Raw genomic sequence first — 18,422 nt, forward strand, 5'->3', positions numbered from 1 at the left:
TCTCCTTTTCTCCTCTATCTAAGAGCACGTTCAACGCTGTCTTTTAAGTACGTATTTAACGCTTAAACGTGATTAAAAGAAAAAGAAAAAAGACAAAACCCGAAGCCACGTTCCTTAATTAGGGGCGCTATGATACCGTATGTTACGGGGACGTGTCACACAATAATTGGAAAGGGCAACGGTGGAGACGCGTCTTCGTTTCATCTTCTTTCTTTACAGAAACCGTCTCGACGACGAGAAGGGCGATTCCTCTGGCTCTCAGTGGCTCTTCTCTCGTCGACTCCTCGGCGACGTCTCCTCTCATCTAGGAAGGAAAAATGCGACGTCTCTATCGATGGCTCTGCTCGAGGAAGGATGACGGTGATTTGGATGGAGAGCTTGAGTTGGTGGCTCTCCTCGGCGATGTCTCAAACGGTGGGTCTCGTCGACGAAGGAAAGCGACGATCTGACAATTGGTGGCTCTCAGAGACGCAGATAAACGCCGCCGAGTGTTAATCTTTGTTTTGGTTGTCGATCAAAAGGTAAAAATCTTTTCACTTGATTCTGTCTTAAATTAAGCATGTCTTAATCTTTGTTTTGGTTGTTGATTTTTTTTTTAATTTGTTTATGTGTTTCAGTCGGTACATGGATGGATCAAGACGCACGATCCAGGTTCAAGACGAAGATAAACGGCGTCTGTTGCTCAGGCGTATGAAACGGTAATACTTTGTTCATTTGGTTATGTCTTTGAGTCTTCTAATTATCCATGATCCATTTTGTTCTTTCATTTTCTAATTTTTATTTTTGTTTCTTTATGTCTTTGAGTCGGGAGATGGATGGATGAAGACGCATGATCCAGGTTCGCCAGACCAAAGGCGTACTCTTGTTGATAGAGGTAAACATTTATCTTTCTGTCCAATAGAGTAAAGCATTGTCTTAGGTAATTGTTAGGTAAAGCATTGAAATGAATTGACTCCTCGGTGATAAATGCTTTGGTTAGGTTTGCGTTGTGTTTAGGTAATAAATTGATGGTTTTGTGTAGTTAATGAATTGATGTTAAGGTTTGATAGATAGAGATGGTGTAGTGTGATGAATATGTTAGGAATATGTCAACTCGGTTTAATAGATATAGATGGTGGTTGTGATCAATGCGTTAATCCTCCTCTTTCTTCTATTAAACTCTTCCCCTTTCTCCTCTTTTCTTCTCTTTTCAATTCGTTGCTTCTGTTCTTTTATCTTCTCTCTTCTTTGATCAACGGAAATGGATTACAATCAGTTTACGCAGTCATCAAACTTTGTTGGATTACTTAATAGTCAATAAAGTATTTCCTTTGGTTCATCTCAAGTTCCAACTCCAGTCTCGGAGGATGTTGGTGAGTGTCGGGAACGAAGGAAGTGGACGCCCAGTGATGATATTCTGCTGAGCTGTGATGCTTCTCTCATATTATTCCACTTTATTTGAATAATCTTTGTTTCATGTTTTATTTACAAATCAATGTTTAATATGTTTTATTTAAGAATTAATTTTTTTTAAAAAAGTTTATTAATTTTTAATTTCTAAGAATCTTTAATTAAAAAAACTAGCATTGGAAAACATTAAATTCTGTCTGTCTCTTAGCCAAATCTCTTAGCACACAATTACTATTAAAAATTAGTTATGATAGCCATAATGGGTTTTTGGGTTGTACATTCTCTAAATCTTTCTCCTCTACCATTTATTCTCAACAGATCTTTGCGAAAGATAAGATCTTTTCTTTCCCTTTCCTCTTCTCCTTTCCTCAATCTTTTCTTTTTCTTTTAGATCTGTGACTCTTTTCAAAAACCACCACCACCTTAGCTCCTTGTACCGCCACGCCGTGACTCCTTACACATCCACCGTCGTAACTCCTTGCATCTCCACCGCCGTATTTCCTTACACCGCCACCGCCGTTACTCCTTGCCGAAGGCCCCGCCATTGCCACCGCCGCCCCCACAATTTCTTCACTACCAAATACAACTCCTTCCCTGTCACTGCTGTAACTCCTTGTAGCCGGAATCCACTCTACACCGGCATCGTATTCGACTGTTCTATTTGTATTTGTATTATTTTGTATTTGTATTTGTATTATAATGTTTATACAATTATAAACGTAATTGTTTATATGTAAATATGTAATACATATTTTATAATTTTAATATTATTAGTTTTTTTTTAATTTAATTATTTTTATTTTTAGAGAAAAATATTAAATTGTCGGAAATTTATCGGGTACATATTTTGAATGTTCGTCGGAATGTTCCGATCACTTTCCGAAAAAGACTTCCGACAACATTTATCATCGGAATTTACCGATTTATTTCCGAGAAAGGGAGGTTTCCGACACCCGAACTCCGACTACAATTTGATTGTCGGGAAATAGTTGGGAAACGTCATTACCGACCAACTTCCGATCAATATTGCTGTCGGCACTGAGCATTATTCTTGTAGTGAGAGAAAACAACAAATAAACAACTTCAAATTTTTACTACACAGTTGATGGCATTGGTAAGTTTGGGAACAAATCAAACTAAAAAATGCTCAACAGCCAAAATTTGTATTATTGTCTATAGAAATTGGGTAGAATAGTTTAAAATGAGAAAGTAGTGGGTATATTACTCTTACCTACCACAATCCACAAACCAGATTTTTTTTAAGAATAGTTTTTACCAGAGGCTGACACCATATAAGATAACAAAGTTTTTAACCAAATACGCATGGGCATTAGCGATTAAATTATTTGAGTTCTCTTCAATCTCTAGTAAAATTAATGAAAATTAGTTTGTCTGTATGTCACTTGCCCCAACTAGCTCTCGCGTAGGTCCCTCCACGGTGATGACTTTCAAAGGAGATTACAGTGTAATTCGTTTGGAGATCAAGATAGTGTGGGACCTTTCTTAGCAGTAGACGAGTCTAAATCAGAGTCGATCTCGTGCTCGAGATTCGCGTAGGAGAAGAATATGTAGCTACATCTTTGTTGGTATGGGCCTAACCCTCCCAAAAGACCCACATGATAATTGTCCTGACACATGATTAAGACAGGTGAGCTCGGTTCGTCGACTCGCGAACCAGTAGTCAGCTCGACTTCAGACTACTTTTAGCCGACAGAGCGAATGACCGTAAGTCATCGGCTCGACGACTCGGTTCAGCGGCCCGACATCTCGGCCCAATCGTCGAAAAAGCCCGTTAGGTCAAAGCGAATTAGGTCAACAAGAGACCGTTTATAAAAGGAGGAAGAGAGGCAACGATGAGGGGATCCGCAAATTACTACACTCACTTTCGGCTAGATCTAGGGTTTCATATCTTATCATCTCGCCGACTTGTACGGTCCGACGAACTAGCTTTCGCCGGACTAATTCCGATCATTCCTTTTCTCCTTTTGTAATTTCGTGTCAACTCCTTGATCTAATAAAACGCGTCTTTTTCTTGACCCACCGATAAAAACTCGTCTCTTTCTCTTTACTAGTTTATCGACAGTTTCCGTTCAAACAACGTTAGCGCCAGCAGGTTTTAGGGTTCACGTGCCAGATGCATGTTTCACGTGTTTCACGTGGTAGACTTGCTATTCCACGCTGTGTTTTAACCAATGGTAATAGAAACGAACTAAGAACAAATGGTAAACGCTTATTGATAATCTGAGATTTACAGACTTGATAGTTAATCATATGTTTAAGTAACCGAAACCAACATGTCCACTATCACGTAACATAAATATCGTAAGCAATTAATCTCTCCTTTGTATTTTCTTTGACATTACATGGTCCTTGTTGGATCTTTAGAATGTGTTTCTACCGAGGCTGAATAGATGAACCGATAGCAGGGCATATAAAAATAAAGAACATACGAGAATAGGGAAGCAAAGAGGTGCGATGGAGAGTGCATGAGGATCAGAGCAGAATGTAAAAGTTACTAACGGCGGGGTTTGTGCTTCAGTGGATTTCTAACTTAAGGCCCATAATATTTTTTGCCATATAGCCCAAATAATATTGGGCCAGACTAGCAAGTTATTTGCCGCATAGGCCCAACCAACTGAAAGTGGTGGTATTGTAGTTGGAAACAAACAGTAAAACTTGTGTAGAAAAAACTTCAAGAACTGTGACAGTAACTCTGGACTTGGACTAACTCTTGGGATTCAATTTTTATCTATTGTAGCAACAATTCCACAACTGTTGGATTGATTTAGTTAGTACTGGTATAAATCTTATCGATAGAAGTAACTGTTGGGTACAACAGGTAGCAACTATTTTGTTTGCTTGAGAATCAGGTTATTCCGGGAACAGAGAAAGATTCATGAACGAGGAAGACAACATCAAAACAGATAAAAAAAAGAGAGCAATTGAGAGGAACAGAAGCTCATGATTTTGGGGACTGGCAGGAAGAGTTATTTGAGGAACAGAGGTTTACTTGAAGAGGAAAGGGAAGGAATAAAAGTTGATCATTCTTGGGGACTATGAGCAAGTAATAGAGGAATATATAAAGTTCCAGGAAAGACAAAGGAAGCATCAGGATTCATCGGAAGAACACAATCAAAACTAAACCTCTAGCTACGTAATCAAAACTGGTTGTAATGATATTATCTTGAGAAGACTTATTGTTCTATGAGTAGGCTAAAAAGTAAACTAGCAATGTTCAGGTGGTTCTTGTGGTGACAACATTGGTCTGAAGCATTTTGAACTGGAACGTTCTTTTTCCTTTGAATTGGATTTTCTTCAATTTGTCTTTTGACATATAGGAAACTGGATACGATCAAAAGCGTAACAACTAAAGATGAACCATTGAAACTGAAAATGTTTTCAGAACATAAAAAGGTTACAAAACAAAGGATAAATCTTATTCATTCATCACAGGCTTGTTGTCGCTGGCTTTGGGCTTCTGTTCTCTTGGCTTGTCCTCGCCTCTCCTAGTTTACAAACACACGATGAGGTCAATAACATCAGTAAATTGACATAGCTAGAAAAAGACATAGCTAATATTTAACATCTCCAGATCCTAGAAACAAAAAAATTGCACATCACATTCTTTTTGGATCAGACAAAAGAAAGAGAGAAAAGTGTTTGTACCTTTTGTCGGTAGAGAACTTCGAGCTCAGGAAGGATTTGAAGAGAACGGAGTTGACATCGTAAATCATCTTTTCGATCAAATCTCTGGTAACTTCTAACTCAGGTGGCTGCAAATGAAATGACGGTAACCCTAAAGATCCCCACGTTCAACCATTTTATATTGTCGGCTCTTGACCATCTTCTTGAACTAGTTTGGGCCACTATCTATGGGCCTTGTCCGGCCCATATAACCTTATTTCCATTTTAAACGTCGTTCTTTTTCTGATATGCCCGAATTAAAGGTGAAGAGAAAAAATCTCAGGGGGTTTTAACTTTTAACTTCAATGTCAAGATAATGTTAAGATAAGATAGAAAAGCTTGAGCGACCCCGTTTATACACTCAGTTCGTGGGAGACAATCAAAAGATATTATAACGATAATCCACCACTAGTAGAACAAGTACAATCATTCATGTTGGTGAATGATTACAGTTTTTCATGAGAGTAGGGAGACGAGGGATACAAATTCTAGCGTAACTCTTCCTTTGGATCTAGTGTTGATTACGAAATGCTCCGGGTATTTTCTCAGCAGCATCAACAACCCGTACCATGGTTTACCATTTGCTTCGGGGATTGCCCAGTCTTCTTGCGCCAGGTACCTTCTTACTCGACTGTGATGCCATATGTTTCCATACTTCTTCAATATCTGTCACAACAGATCAAGCGATGCATATAGCATAATACTGAATCACAAAGACGTTTGGTTTATGAAAACAGGATGAAACTCTGCAACGAACTATAGGGTAATATCTTTATACTTTCTAAGGGTCGTACAGAAGTTCGCAAAGCGATTACGTTGGAAGACTGGTAAGAACCTAGACCCACACTAAGGCTTCACAAACCTACATGGAGACTATACAAGCTTGGCTTCGACGGATTAATACAACCAATAAAATATAGCCAGACCAATACGAAGCTAGTATTAATAAGGATAGATATAGACCTAATAACATGAAAGAAAATTGGTGTTTTCCGACAGTAGAAAACTCGTGCTATGTTCTGTACGAAAAAAGACAGGCAAATAGGTAGTAAGAACTAACCACGGAGTGAAGTTTTTCCATAGGCATCCAATCCCCAGGACCACACAAATCAGAGAGCACAGTTGCAACAGATGACACAACATCCTTCTCCTCCAGAAGCAAAACTTGCTGATCGTCAGCTTCACGATCTATCTTCGCTCTCCCCTCTCTCTTCTTCTCTGCACACATCAAAGCAGATACAAACACCCTCGTGTCACTATCATCCAAAACCAACTTCTAACAACTTTATCTAATCAAACGCCGAGCGCCACGTAAGCATTAAGCTAATAAAGATTCAAACTTTAACATAAACGATTTTAGTTTTTTTACCAGTGGAAGCATATTCATCTCTCCTCATCTTCTTCCCACTCCCTCTAACAACCTCCTCATCATCCTCCTCCTCCTCCTCATCATCCTCATAAAACTCTCTACTCCTCCCACTCTTCTTACCCGACCCGGACCCCCCACCCGAATGATAACTCTGGTACGGAACAACAACTCCACCAGAGACATGATGCCTGGGCCCCAACGGCCCGCCCAGGATACTCCGAACCGGCAACAGAAAGTAAAACTCCTTATCCCCAATCTGCAACAGATCCTGCGAGTCTAGCTTCACGTTAGGGTTCCCGGGGAGGTGCAGGACGCCTTCGACGAAGCACCCGTTCTTCCCCAGGACCTCGAGGGAGAACCGGCGCCGCGTGAAGTCGTAGAAGATCCGCGCGTGGTTGCGGGAGATGTTCATCCCGCCGCCGAGGGAGGACAGGTCGACGTCGACGGTGGATTTCTTGGAGTTGCGGCCGAGCATGATGGAGTATGATTGCATGTAGTACTCGAAATCCTCGCCTTGGAGCTTCGCGAATCCGACCTCTGCGTCGCTGCCTCCTCCTACGGCGGAAGCCATGGCGCGTGTGAAAGTCTCCGGTGAATTTGATTTGAATTAGGGTTTGCGAATCGTGGTAGTTTCTGGAACTGGAAATGATCTGTTTGGATAATTGGTTTAGCTTATCCAGTGTCATCGAAGCTTCTTTAGGTGAAATGACTATTACACCCTTGTGGTTTAGCGAGGCCTCAGTAAAAAGGCTTTGTGAGACATTGTTACGGGCCTTATGGCTCCGTTAAGTTCAAGTTATAAGTATTTTGATAGAAAAAAAAAATATTTTGCAAATTTCAGTTGTAAATTTTGTTTTTTAACAAAAAAAAAAGTTGTGAACTTTTAAAAATGACTATAGTCAAAGCTTCAATTGGTGACTTAATTGAACAGAAAAATGAATAAAATAATAAATAAAATTCAGTTGAGAAAATGAAAAAATAGAAATATAGGAATTTAGGTTCAATTTATTCCCCATCAAAATTGGAAGAAGAATTATATTTTTTCATCGTTGAGAAAATGAGAAGAATAGAATGGGACCTATGTGACTGTAATTTGACAAAAAAAAAAAAATTAACATAATCAGTATCAAAACTAAGAAATAAAAATTTCACCATTATTTTGTTCATAAAATGTTGTCACCAATTGAAGTTAAAATAAGTTGTAAGTTTAAGTTGTAAACCTATAAAAAGGGGTAATCTTAAAAATTTACAAATAGTTTGAACATTAAGTTGTAAATTACGTGTCTTGTTTACATGTAAGTTGTGAAACCAATTACTTGTTATTAAAATTCACTAATCATAATAAGCAAAAGGTCCATCCATGTTCATCACATGGAACAAGATCCTCCAAGACCAACCTGTCACACCAGACTTTTCCTCTGTTTGCTTCTTCTCACAAAGTGCACACTTGAACCCCCAAAAAAAAACATTTTCTCCAATTTTTTTATACAAATTAACAAAAAGAAAATTAGAAGAAAAATAAAAAAAGTGGTAAGAGAACAAGTCCAGCTTAAAGAAGCTCATCTCTTTACTCATTTCACGATTCCCCCGTCTCGTGTTTCTCTCACGCACTTGTGTCTTTGAGTTTCCTCCTCTTCTCTTCTTTTGGTCTTTCATCAAAAAGACCAAAGTTGATGTTTTTACAGCCCTAAACAGAGACAGCCACATACATGTGTTATGTCCCCATAATCCCATTATTACCACCATTTCACACTTCTCTCCTAAAATTTCCAGATCCGACACAAACCCATCTCAGAGCAGAATCTGCAGAATCAAGAGCCATAGAGAGAGAATGGGAGTGATATTGGACTCTTGGTGCTTCTGCAAAGGAGTAAGCAAAAGCGAGAAGATGAAAGGTTCGATTTTCTCCGGCAAAGCTCCGGCGATGGCTCGAATCTCCGTCTCCGGACCAAACGGTACTGTTACTTCCGGAACAGGATTCCTCATTCATCGGAATCTACTCCTCACCACTCACCTTAATCTCCCTTCCGTCTCCGCCACCGAAACCGCCGAGGTCCGCCTCCAGAACGGCGTCGCCGCCGCTCTCTTCCCTCACAGGTCCCCACACCACTCTCTTTGTCTCCTGTATTGTCGGTTGCACGATCCGGTTAAACTTTTTAAACCAATGCGATTAAAAATGGCTCTAATTCATATTTTTGAAATAAAGGTGGAACCTTTATACTGTATAGTTATGCCTATATGGTATGATTCTGGATCTCATGTCTAAATTTGGTAACTTTTAGCTTCACCTTGTGGTTAATTATTGAAGAATCCTTGCAAGTTTCTCTGCATTTGTTCACTGATTATATAAAAATGGCTCTAATTCATATTTTGAAATAAAGGTGAAACCTTTATACTGTATAGTTATGTCTATATGGTAATGATTCTGGATCTCATGTCTAAATTTAGCAACTTTTAGCTTCACCTTGTGGTTAATTATTGAAGAATGTTTCTCTGCATTTGTTCATTGATTATCTAAAAATGCAATTCATATTTTGAAATAAAGGTGAAACCTTTATAGTATACTGTAATCATGTTTATATGATAATGATTCTTGATCTATTATCTAAATATAGTAACTTTGGCCAATGGTTTACTTGATGCTACTTGCAGGTTTTTCATCACAAGTTCGGTTATTGATCTGACCATAGTTGGAGTAGACCTTGTTGATGGTGGAGACTCAAACTCTCAGAGTCAAACCCAACAACAGCCACATTACCTGAAGACATGTTCTAAACCAAACCTGGAGTTAGGAAGTGTAGTGTACCTTTTAGGCTACGCTGCTCAGAACGAGCTCAAGATTGGTGAGGGGAAGCTAGTGGTAGCTACAGACAGTCTCATCAAACTATCTACTGATGAAATGATATGGAGTCCTGGATCAGCTGGGTTTGATGTTCAAGGGAATCTCGCATTCATGATCTGTGATCCGAGGAAGCTAGCTACATCACCAGCCTCAACTTCTACATCTTCCTCATCATCATTGAAGAAAGATAACAACAAGACGCTGATGATGCAGTTTGGTATACCAATGCCTGTGATCTGTGACTGGCTGAATCAGCATTGGGAAGGTAGTTTGGATGAGCATACGAGTAAACCTAAGCTGCCTCTCATTAGGTTAATGTCTTCTGGTCAGAAGAGTGAGCGTTCTTGTGCTTCTTTCACCATGCGCCCTGTCTTCAAGCCAACTGACTCTGCTGCTGATGTGGGAACACCATCTTCATCTAACGCTAGAGATCAAACTGAGGGAGACAAGGAGGAAAAAGAAGAAGAAACCTCAAGAAAGTTAACTACTTCTACAACTCATGCACAAGGCATCCCAACCCCTGAGATATATGAATCGCCAAAGCTAACTTCAAGCCCTTTAAGAAAGGACTCTGGTGGTGGTCAAGTCCATCTTTTGGATATCAACTTCCCGCCACGTGTACCTAAAGTCCCAACCTATCTTCCTCAGCTCAACTATCCACCACAGAGTAGTAACCATATGGTGGAAGAGGCTGAGATAGCCTCCGAGGGATCAGACGCGCAGATTGCTTCAACAGGCTCAGTGAACGGCGCTCTCAGCGAGGTCATCTCAAGCTCACCACCACCAGAAGCAGCTCACTATGTATATCACCACAATCATGGATACAGCAGCGAGGAAGAGACAACAATGTACTCTGCAGAGACAGCCGAGAGCCGAAACTATCCAACACCTCCAGCGAAAAGCTGTGTTGGAAGGAGCCAAAGCTGTGTGAGCTCCTCCGGCAGATGGGGAACGCCTCAGAAGAGTTTGAGCGGTAGAAGAGCAATGCTGGAGAAGCAAAGAAGCTTTGTCCATGGGAATAATAAGATGCATTCACAAGGAGGAGCAACCTCTCAGAGGAGTAATGACTATTACAGCCCAACGGTGTCATCAATCATGAAGAAAAGGAATAATAGTTCGGAGAAACCGGTTTTCAAACCGGTGCCTAGACCTAGAGCTGCTAGCCCTTCTTCCCAGAGATGGATGTTCTGAGACCAAGAGAAAAGAGCCAAAACTTTTGATGTCTTGTACTACTAATTTGATTTCAACTCTTGTGCAGGCATATTGAAGAGAGACGTTACCAATAGAAAAACATACAGTCTTGCATTCTTGTATTAGTTCAAAAAAAAAAAACTTTTGTTTTTGCTATCATGTTTTATATGAGAATGACACCTTAAGAACAAACTTATAAGTTATATATGTTGAGAGTAAACTGTGGACCAATATGGATATGCCATTCACTGCCTTCTAGCTCTTACTAGCTTATACTGATCTAACAGATGTACCTAATACAATTATAAGGTGAGACTGTAATAGCGCACCGATGCAGAATGCTTTCTTAAGATTCAACCATGTATCTCAACAATAAAGAGTCGCTCAGATTAACAAGATACTGATGATATACATCTAAAGATTTCTTCATTGGTTCCTAAACGTTTCTCTCACTAAGCAGAACGGTATTCACATTACAAAAGGATAACTCATGAACAAACATGTTCTTCACTGTTCCCACATCAGTCTTCTCAAGGGTAGGCGCCGATAGAGTTAGACCATTTCAAACCCTGCAAAGAAAGTGGGGACATAAACAAAATCAGAACACTGAAGGATTCTTGTTGAAAATAAAGATCGACCACAAGACTTACTTACTTACTAGTGATGTTTCTGTGGATCACTCATCTGGTGGTTGGAAGGAAGACTCGAATGAGGTCTTTAGCAATGACCCTTTTTCTACACGTAGGGCATTTAGCTTGAACTGACACCGCAAGCTTTATGCATTTTTTGCAGAAGATATGACCACACTTTGTTGAGACCTCCTCGGTGAATGGACACATGCAAATTGGGCAGTTGAACTTTGGTTCCTCAACAGGAGGAGCTACGGTCTTAGACTTCCTCTGAACAAGACATTGACAAACTCGGTGAGCCTAAAGTCCTAATAAAGCAGACAAAAAAAAACATCTTACCGGATTGTTAAGCCCAACATTAGCTTGATCAGACTGACGCTTTGTGCGGTTCTTGCTTAGTCTAGTGGTACCACCTGCACTCATAATACACTAACCAAAGTGAACAAAGGAAACACTTTTGATGATACCACAAGTTGATAACCGTTTTGAGAACCACACCTGACTCTACATCAACTAGTAAGGGTCCTCCTCGCTGTGAGCCTCCGGACTTGTGTCTTTTAGCCTGGAAACAAGAATAAGACAGAGTCAATTACATTTACACACATACATGTACTGTAAGAGTGCGAACAAGAACAAGAAGAAGAGAGGATACTCGATCAAAAGCAGAAGCAGTTGACTCAACAACATCATCATCATCCTCAATGGCATCAACATCAATTGTCGGTGGACCAGACACAATTGGAGTTTGTCCAGCTCTTGGTTGCTCACTTTGTGTCTCATTCACATTGTTCACCTGTTGTGACCTTCTTGAGCTTCTGGTAACTACCCTCTCACTCCGAGAACTCATACTTAAACCACCTCACGGTCCCGTTCTCTCAGCTTCAGAAGCAAAAGACTGTCTTCAATAACAAAAAGATCAAAGCTTTTGTCACATTCAGTATAGGAGAGCATAATTCAAGAAGCGGTTAAAGAAACCCACAAGAAATTAAAACACAAGCAACAAAGATAGAGAAAGCAATTGACAGATCCGGAAACAGAGAAGCATAAGATCGATGGAGGAAATTTGAAAAAGGTTGTACCTTTAATCTCGAGACGATGAAGTGTGCAGAGAGAAACGAAAGGGATCACACTGAATCAGTGGTTTTGGATATGAGATATGAATGATAACAGTACAGCCTTTTTGTATTGGTCGCGTTCTCAATTTTAAAACCAAAAGAAGAAAAAAAAAAAAAAAAAGGTTTGTACTTTAGTTTTGCTCTTGATTTTTACATGCAACACTTGTACTGTTATTGTTTCGGTTTGACTCTTCTTTTAATTTAACTACGACTCAAACTTAGTTTACTAGATTACCCACATTTATGACCAGGCCCCTTGGGCTTTTACTGAGGAATTTTATTGATAAAAAGCCTTTTCCTTGTGCAATGCGTATAAACCCCTAGTAAATAAAATGTTTGCATATGCATATTGTGAAGAAATATCTAAATACTGTGTTTCTGTTCAACAATTTTTGAAAATAAAACGTTTCTTTATCATGCATTATATATAGTGAAGCTCGGCTGCACATTTCTTTTCATAGGCAAATGTTTTGGTGAGATTCGATAATCAAAGGCAAACTACACAAACACAATCACACTAGCTAGCTACTATATTAATTTGAGAAATGAATTTAAATAAGTTATGTTTTAATAGTGATTGGCTCCAACGTTGTTAACAACATAAATCACTCTCCTTGTTACAAATAGAAAGAAACCAAAAAGAACACACAAGAAAATGAAAAAGAGGGAAAATGTCGTGAGTTGATACAATATGTACGTTCACTGTCTTCAATAGCTGCTTCCCTTTCGTCCCCATGAGAAGCAACAAAACTGCGCATCCCATTTCATATTATAAACACACATTATATGTAAAATAATATACACCAAAGAAATCATCTTTGGTATTAATATACAATATATATATTAATTTATTTCTTTTAGCAAAATATACAATATTATATTAATTAATAAGTTGGATGATTATGTGTTTACCAAAAAAAAAAAGTCGGATGATTATGTGTAGTACCTTGAAGGAGCCTGGAGCAGTAGATTCATGTGACCATTGATCGTTGATGGGGCGAGATGGAGTATTACCTACTGATCCACCGTTGGATCTGGCATCTCGCCTCTCTTCCTTGACTTGGTCGAAAATGTGTGTGTAACTCATGTTCTGATCCCCTGAGCCCACTGATCCTGGAAATGGTGGAATCGTCGTCCCTCCCTAACATACATGCATAATTGTAATAAGCCAACTAGTTCATTAATTTTATTATCAAACGTGACTCTTCAGAAATTGTATGTATTCGATATATTTTTTTTAAAAAAATTCTTATAATAATGTGTAAATGCTAGCAAACAATCGAGGTATAGTATATGTCATACCCTTCCGTTGTTGCCGCCTCTAACATTTGGTTTAGGCTGTGTCTGTGGTGGCCGAGGAGGAGCTTGAGGCTGCCGCTGGTTTCCAGATCCGCCTCCACCTCCATAACCTCCGTATAGTCCGCCTCTAGCTCCGTAGAGCTGATCGGCAGGAGGAGCTCTGACTTTGTTTGTCTCGGTTGGTGGTGGCGCTCTAACCGGTTTTGGAATTATAGGAGCAGGTTGTTGTGGAGGAGGTTTTGCTTGAGTTTTGATGTCAGAGTTCTCTAGAGACTCGTACAAGTCAGCTCGTTTGTTCGTCCTAGCGTTGTCGAAGACGGCTGTGAATGGTTGAGATTGGTTGTTCCAGTCCCCAAACTTTGGAACGTGCGCGCGGTTCTGCAATCAATCATTAAATGTTGGACTAATGGTTTTTAATTAGTTTTAGACTAACTTAGAAGATCAAACTTGATGTGCAAGAAACCAATAAATTATGTCAGCCCTAATCGAGAACTATGTGATACAAAAGAGTTTTCCAACTTACTGCCATATTTCTTGATCTTGAGAGGAATGAGGAAAGGCTTCAATGGGCTATGTATGGAATGATGAAAGAGAGAAGATATATATAAAAGCGTTGACGATTCATATAATATATAGTGTCTTGTTATAAAGTTTGAATATCTCCGTTTCTTCTCTCACGGTCTACAGCGACTTCTTCAATCAAAAGTTCAAAACCATACGCATTAACACACGGCTTAACCAATTAGTTACAATTTTTTTTTTCTTTCGTTAAATATTGCCGGAGTCATTAATTACAAACTAAAGTATTTAGCATGTTGTGACTTTAAAAAGTTGTATCGCAGTTAACTTTGACGTCTCTATGGTTAGCTGGATTATTTGGTTATACTAATATGTACTTAATTACCATAGGACATATTATATACTCAACCGTGGGTGTATAATATGAAGAAAGTTGTCTCTCCAAGTGGACGACGACTTAAACGACTGTCTATGAACCCAACTTGTATATATAGCACCGAATTTAATATGTTTTGACTTTATCAATTAGTCCATCATATCTATCCACTTGTGTTTTGTATATTGAAACAATAAATAGACATATTATAGTTTCCGGTGATGAGGAGACTGGCATATATTGCTGTATGCATTTTCCCTATATATTCTTCAAATTGTGTTGTGTTATATTTTGTTCTCCAAACTGGTTCCTAAAGATCTATTATGTATAAATATTTAGCTATAATTTTATATTATTCTTTTTGTTAATTTTTTAAGCTTCAATGTTGTAATCAAGAATTGAACAATAATTCCCTGAGATTCTTTTTTCGGTGGTTTGAGTTTAATGAAACGTGAAAGAAAGATTATAAATTTTTTTGCTTCTTTTCTGCTTTTATAATTTTACTCTTAAAGTTTATGTATTACTAGTTTAAAAGAAAAAAGAAGTTTATGTATTACTAACTATTTTTGTAAATTGATTACATGATGATCATGAGGCTCCATTGGTAGCGAATCTTTGATCATCGTCGTATAAATAAAGCGAGTCGTCTACGTATGTTAGTTGGTGGGCCTGAGTTCTATTTCCAGAATGGACCAAGTTCGTCAAGAAAATAACAAACCATTCGAACACTCGAAAAGAGTGTAAATATCAAGCTCATGCAGTGTCATACGGAGAGGAACCACAAGGACGATATGTCGCTTTGTAAAGAAAGATAATATACACCAAAGTAATCATTTTAATTTGTGATAATATATTCAATAAATACTAATCAAAGCACTCTGGTTCAACCAAGCAACACCTAAATTTCGGTTATGTACTTGGCTTGCATTACGGAACCGTTTAACAACTGGTGATCGTATGGCGGCCTGGAACGTTGGTATTGATGGTAGCCGTGTCCTCTGCAATCAGCACTTGGAAACCAAAGACCATCTTTTTTTCTCATGTTCTTACACTTCAATGGTGTGGAGGAAACTGGTTCAGAATCTGTATAGAGCCCACTTTTCTACAGACTGGTCTACCATAGTGGAGTTTCTGTCTCAGTCGGGGGATGACCGAGAGACACTCTTTCTTGCTCGTTACGCCTTCCAAGCTGCAATTCACACGCTATGGAGGGAGAGGAACGCTCGTAAGCATGGTGAGGCTCCGTCCTCGCAGGGAACCATCATCAAGTTCATTGACAAGGCGGTCCGAAACAGACTGATGTCATTACGAAGGGACCACCACGCTAGAGCTTTGCGAGGTGCATATCAAACATGGATTGGAGCTGTCCAAGCTTAAACTATATTTGATCAAATTTCTAGTTTTGTATTTCTCTTTCTGACAAAGTTAAAGAACAAGTAGCATGAGCCGTAAAAAGTATATTTTCTTTTGAATCAAATTTAACATTTATTAAAAAAAGAAAGATGATGAGTATGTTGTAGTACCTTGGAGGAGCTTGGGAGGGAGATTCATGTTGACCATTGATGGGGCGAGATGAAGTGTTGCCTACTGATCCACCTAGGATCTGGCTCCTTATCGCCTCTCTTCCTTGACTTGGTCGAAGATGTGTGTAACTCATGTTCCGATATGTTCTGATCCCCTGGCTCCGGTGACTAAGGCTTAAGCACCCATAGCTGATATAAGTGTTGAAAGTCAGGTACCATTCATCACCAGACCGAGAACTTTGGCATCTTTGTTACTCTCACATGCTGATGTTTTATGCTTTCTCTGTTCTTAGGTTTTGTATCATACACCGAAGTCTTCGTTTTCATGATTTCATCTTGGAATGAAAAACTTCAGAGCTACATCTTTAGGACTAATGATCTTCCCTTCTTTGTATGTACCTTTTCTCAAAAATCCCCATGATTAATTTGGATACAACTGATAGTTTAGCAGATTATTATTGTGATATGAAACATGATCTCGTCTCAGTGTCAGGTTCGGTTCACCATTCATATTCATAATATCCTTTACATCAATTATATGTTGATTAATACTTTGAATTCCTATATTTAGTATTTGGAAAACCTTTGAAGAAGACATCTGAAACATCAAACATCATAGTTGTTTTTGCATTCTCTAAAACAAGACCTAAAGCAAATAGTTGAAGTTTTCTCGGGGCAATTCCGACAACTTTTTGGTTTCAAGTCCGAAGCCATTTATACCGGTGGACTGGGCAGTTACAAGATTTGACCTAGTGAAAGAGGCTTTACATAAACCGAACCGATATATAAACATGTGGGAAAATATATATTCTTATTTGTTTGAATCTCTATAACAATATTTTTCACTGCCTTTGTGTACAATCTATATAATATTTATTACACAAGTGTTCACACGAACAAGAGTCACAGTAAAATTGCTCAAAAGTTGTACACTCGTAAATGTTTGTATTCAAGTTACTTTCAAAAACTTCATGATATGTCAATAATACTTGTGATTGTCTATTGAATAGCGTCTCTTGATGAAACTTCAAGCCAAAGCCATGATTACTCTATATATATCAAGTTTCAAAACCTGTGTGTATTCTTCATGTATAATTCTAGCTTTATCTTTATTGGTTTTTGTATTTCAATAGATTTAGAAATTCAAACTAAATTCAGTGTTAATGGTTCTATAATTTTAAAATTCATATGTAAATCTAATGTTATTGGTTCTATGATTTTAAAATGGATTTTAAAAATGTGTTATTCAATAGCAATGATTTGTTTAGGGATTTGATTTGAAATTAGATTTAATAGATTTATAAATGTTTTTCAGATCAAAATTCAAAGGAAAAAAATTGAGTTAAACCTTGTTATTTGGTTGGACTGTATTATTCGTGTTTTCCCCATTCTATAATCACCACTCATATTCAGTCAAACCAACTTCGATATCCGCTATTTCTATAATCACCATTTTCATATCATATGTTTCCACTTCTGTTTTTTTTACAAAGAACTTTCAAAAAAAAAAAATTGACAACGAAGAAGATTTTATTTTTGAAGAAAACAATAACGATGAAAAGTTCTTGTAATCTAAAATCAGTAAAGAGAGCATGTAATATCAACCGAGAGCAACCACAACAACAACTATGTGGATAGATTCTATATGTTATGAGAATAACATAACATATGATATATGAAAGAGGAAAAAGAAAAATACATGTTTTTAAAATATTTAATGACGATCATAAACTACAATTGTTATAAATCCATTTATTTACAATAATCCATTGATTTGATTTTGAAGTCCATCTGATTTTATTCTAAAATCAACTTGTCTACTTTAAAATCTTTGGATTTTCCAAAGATTTGCAAATCCAAGTAAGATTTCTAAATTTATTAAGATACAAAAACTAATAACTCCCCTTAAAATTTTGTGAATATATTCTATTTTCATAATTTTTTTTGGCTTAGAATTTATATACATCTTCACATGAGGAGAACATTGGTAAAAAAAAACTCACCGAAGCAAGGTATGAGTTAAAATAAAATATTATAAGAAAATATTTTTAAAAATATGATAAGGAAATATTTAAATATTGTTAAATTTTTTAAGAAAGCTATTTTCTTATCATGAATATCATCTATATATTATTTGTGAAACATTACAACTTCTTTTTGTAGTCACATGTCATCACTGTGATGATTCTTAGAATTATTAGAGAAATAGGTTGGTCCATCTAATTATATAATAAGCTTTTTATTAAACTAACCATAAATTCATTATTAATGTCATTTATTATTTCCTTAAATAAAGATTACGGAATTGCCTAATGTGGATAAAGTATATATGACAATTAATGATTTTGAATAATAAAGATCTGATAAAAAAAATTATCTTCTATCAAATTTGTTTAATTTAAAACTATTAAAATAAATTTTTAAAAAACAAAATAACCATATTATAAAAATTAAGATTTTTCTGTATATTTTATATTTTGAATTTT

The 18,422-nt window shown here is 37.6% G+C and overlaps 6 protein-coding genes across 10 annotated transcripts; 2 read left to right on the forward strand and 4 right to left on the reverse strand.

Moving 5' to 3' along the window:
* Positions 1–4,698: 4,698 nt before the first annotated feature.
* LOC106343340 (wound-induced basic protein) lies at positions 4,699–5,196 on the reverse strand. The gene is made up of 2 exons (XM_013782521.1): positions 5,056–5,196; positions 4,699–4,895 (listed from the first exon to the last, which is right to left on the reverse strand). Exons 1-2 carry the CDS (start codon positions 5,121–5,123, stop codon positions 4,826–4,828), a joined length of 138 nt encoding a protein of 45 aa, XP_013637975.1. The 5' UTR covers positions 5,124–5,196; the 3' UTR covers positions 4,699–4,825.
* Positions 5,197–5,374: 178 nt separating this feature from the next.
* Positions 5,375–7,076, reverse strand: LOC106343339 (FHA domain-containing protein FHA2). Its single transcript, XM_013782520.1, has 3 exons — positions 6,443–7,076; positions 6,134–6,291; positions 5,375–5,739 (listed from the first exon to the last, which is right to left on the reverse strand). The coding sequence occupies exons 1-3, from the start codon at positions 7,011–7,013 to the stop codon at positions 5,530–5,532; spliced, it is 939 nt and encodes a 312-aa protein (XP_013637974.1). The 5' UTR covers positions 7,014–7,076; the 3' UTR covers positions 5,375–5,529.
* Positions 7,077–7,960: 884 nt separating this feature from the next.
* LOC106295920 lies at positions 7,961–10,591 on the forward strand. Its single transcript, XM_013731930.1, has 2 exons — positions 7,961–8,539; positions 9,095–10,591. Exons 1-2 carry the CDS (start codon positions 8,274–8,276, stop codon positions 10,473–10,475), a joined length of 1,647 nt encoding a protein of 548 aa, XP_013587384.1. The 5' UTR covers positions 7,961–8,273; the 3' UTR covers positions 10,476–10,591.
* Positions 10,592–10,785: 194 nt separating this feature from the next.
* LOC106295922 (E3 ubiquitin-protein ligase RNF4) lies at positions 10,786–12,313 on the reverse strand. 5 transcript variants are annotated; one of them, XM_013731932.1, is made up of 6 exons: positions 12,184–12,313; positions 11,757–12,003; positions 11,603–11,666; positions 11,444–11,517; positions 11,134–11,374; positions 10,786–11,044 (listed from the first exon to the last, which is right to left on the reverse strand). In XM_013731932.1, the coding sequence occupies exons 2-5, from the start codon at positions 11,949–11,951 to the stop codon at positions 11,156–11,158; spliced, it is 552 nt and encodes a 183-aa protein (XP_013587386.1). In that variant the 5' UTR covers positions 11,952–12,003; positions 12,184–12,313; the 3' UTR covers positions 10,786–11,044; positions 11,134–11,155. The 5 variants fall into 5 exon arrangements, with proteins under 5 accessions (XP_013587386.1, XP_013587385.1, XP_013587387.1 ...); XM_013731931.1 differs by having other exon boundaries at positions 11,130–11,374; XM_013731933.1 differs by having other exon boundaries at positions 11,126–11,374.
* Positions 12,314–12,744: 431 nt separating this feature from the next.
* On the reverse strand, positions 12,745–14,105 carry LOC106293955 (RPM1-interacting protein 4). The gene is made up of 4 exons (XM_013729587.1): positions 14,042–14,105; positions 13,522–13,896; positions 13,166–13,360; positions 12,745–12,969 (listed from the first exon to the last, which is right to left on the reverse strand). The coding sequence occupies exons 1-4, from the start codon at positions 14,045–14,047 to the stop codon at positions 12,928–12,930; spliced, it is 618 nt and encodes a 205-aa protein (XP_013585041.1). The 5' UTR covers positions 14,048–14,105; the 3' UTR covers positions 12,745–12,927.
* A 1,265-nt stretch (positions 14,106–15,370) lies between these two features.
* On the forward strand, positions 15,371–15,790 carry LOC106292401. The gene has a single exon (XM_013727991.1). The coding sequence runs from the start codon at positions 15,371–15,373 to the stop codon at positions 15,788–15,790; it is 420 nt and encodes a 139-aa protein (XP_013583445.1).
* Positions 15,791–18,422: the final 2,632 nt, after the last annotated feature.

The sequence above is a fragment of the Brassica oleracea genome, chromosome C5 (genome assembly GCF_000695525.1).
Source record: "Brassica oleracea var. oleracea cultivar TO1000 chromosome C5, BOL, whole genome shotgun sequence".
Taxonomy (NCBI): domain Eukaryota; kingdom Viridiplantae; phylum Streptophyta; class Magnoliopsida; order Brassicales; family Brassicaceae; genus Brassica; species Brassica oleracea.

Excerpts from the sequence above, each read along its gene's own strand:
- LOC106343339 (XM_013782520.1), bottom strand. The coding sequence starts at position 7,013 with ATGGCTTCCGCCGTAGGAGGAGGCAGCGACGCAGAGGTCGGATTCGCG. Across the intron at positions 6,292-6,442 it reads AGATGAATATGCTTCCACTG|AGAAGAAGAGAGAGGGGAGA; the intron begins GTAAAAAAACTA and ends TGATGTGTGCAG. Across the intron at positions 5,740-6,133 it reads TGGAAAAACTTCACTCCGTG|ATATTGAAGAAGTATGGAAA; the intron begins GTTAGTTCTTAC and ends CTGTTGTGACAG.
- LOC106295922 (XM_013731932.1), bottom strand. The coding sequence starts at position 11,951 with ATGAGTTCTCGGAGTGAGAGGGTAGTTACCAGAAGCTCAAGAAGGTCA. Across the intron at positions 11,667-11,756 it reads CTGCTTCTGCTTTTGATCGA|GCTAAAAGACACAAGTCCGG; the intron begins GTATCCTCTCTT and ends TCTTGTTTCCAG. Across the intron at positions 11,375-11,443 it reads ATGTTGGGCTTAACAATCCG|AGGAAGTCTAAGACCGTAGC; the intron begins GTAAGATGTTTT and ends TGTCTTGTTCAG.
- LOC106295920 (XM_013731930.1), top strand. The coding sequence starts at position 8,274 with ATGGGAGTGATATTGGACTCTTGGTGCTTCTGCAAAGGAGTAAGCAAA. Across the intron at positions 8,540-9,094 it reads GCCGCTCTCTTCCCTCACAG|GTTTTTCATCACAAGTTCGG; the intron begins GTCCCCACACCA and ends TGCTACTTGCAG.
- LOC106292401 (XM_013727991.1), top strand. The coding sequence starts at position 15,371 with ATGGCGGCCTGGAACGTTGGTATTGATGGTAGCCGTGTCCTCTGCAAT.
- LOC106343340 (XM_013782521.1), bottom strand. The coding sequence starts at position 5,123 with ATGATTTACGATGTCAACTCCGTTCTCTTCAAATCCTTCCTGAGCTCG. Across the intron at positions 4,896-5,055 it reads AAGTTCTCTACCGACAAAAG|GAGAGGCGAGGACAAGCCAA; the intron begins GTACAAACACTT and ends TTTGTAAACTAG.
- LOC106293955 (XM_013729587.1), bottom strand. Across the intron at positions 13,361-13,521 it reads GAGGCGGCAACAACGGAAGG|GGAGGGACGACGATTCCACC; the intron begins GTATGACATATA and ends CATGTATGTTAG. Across the intron at positions 12,970-13,165 it reads CTGCTCCAGGCTCCTTCAAG|TTTTGTTGCTTCTCATGGGG; the intron begins GTACTACACATA and ends TGGGATGCGCAG.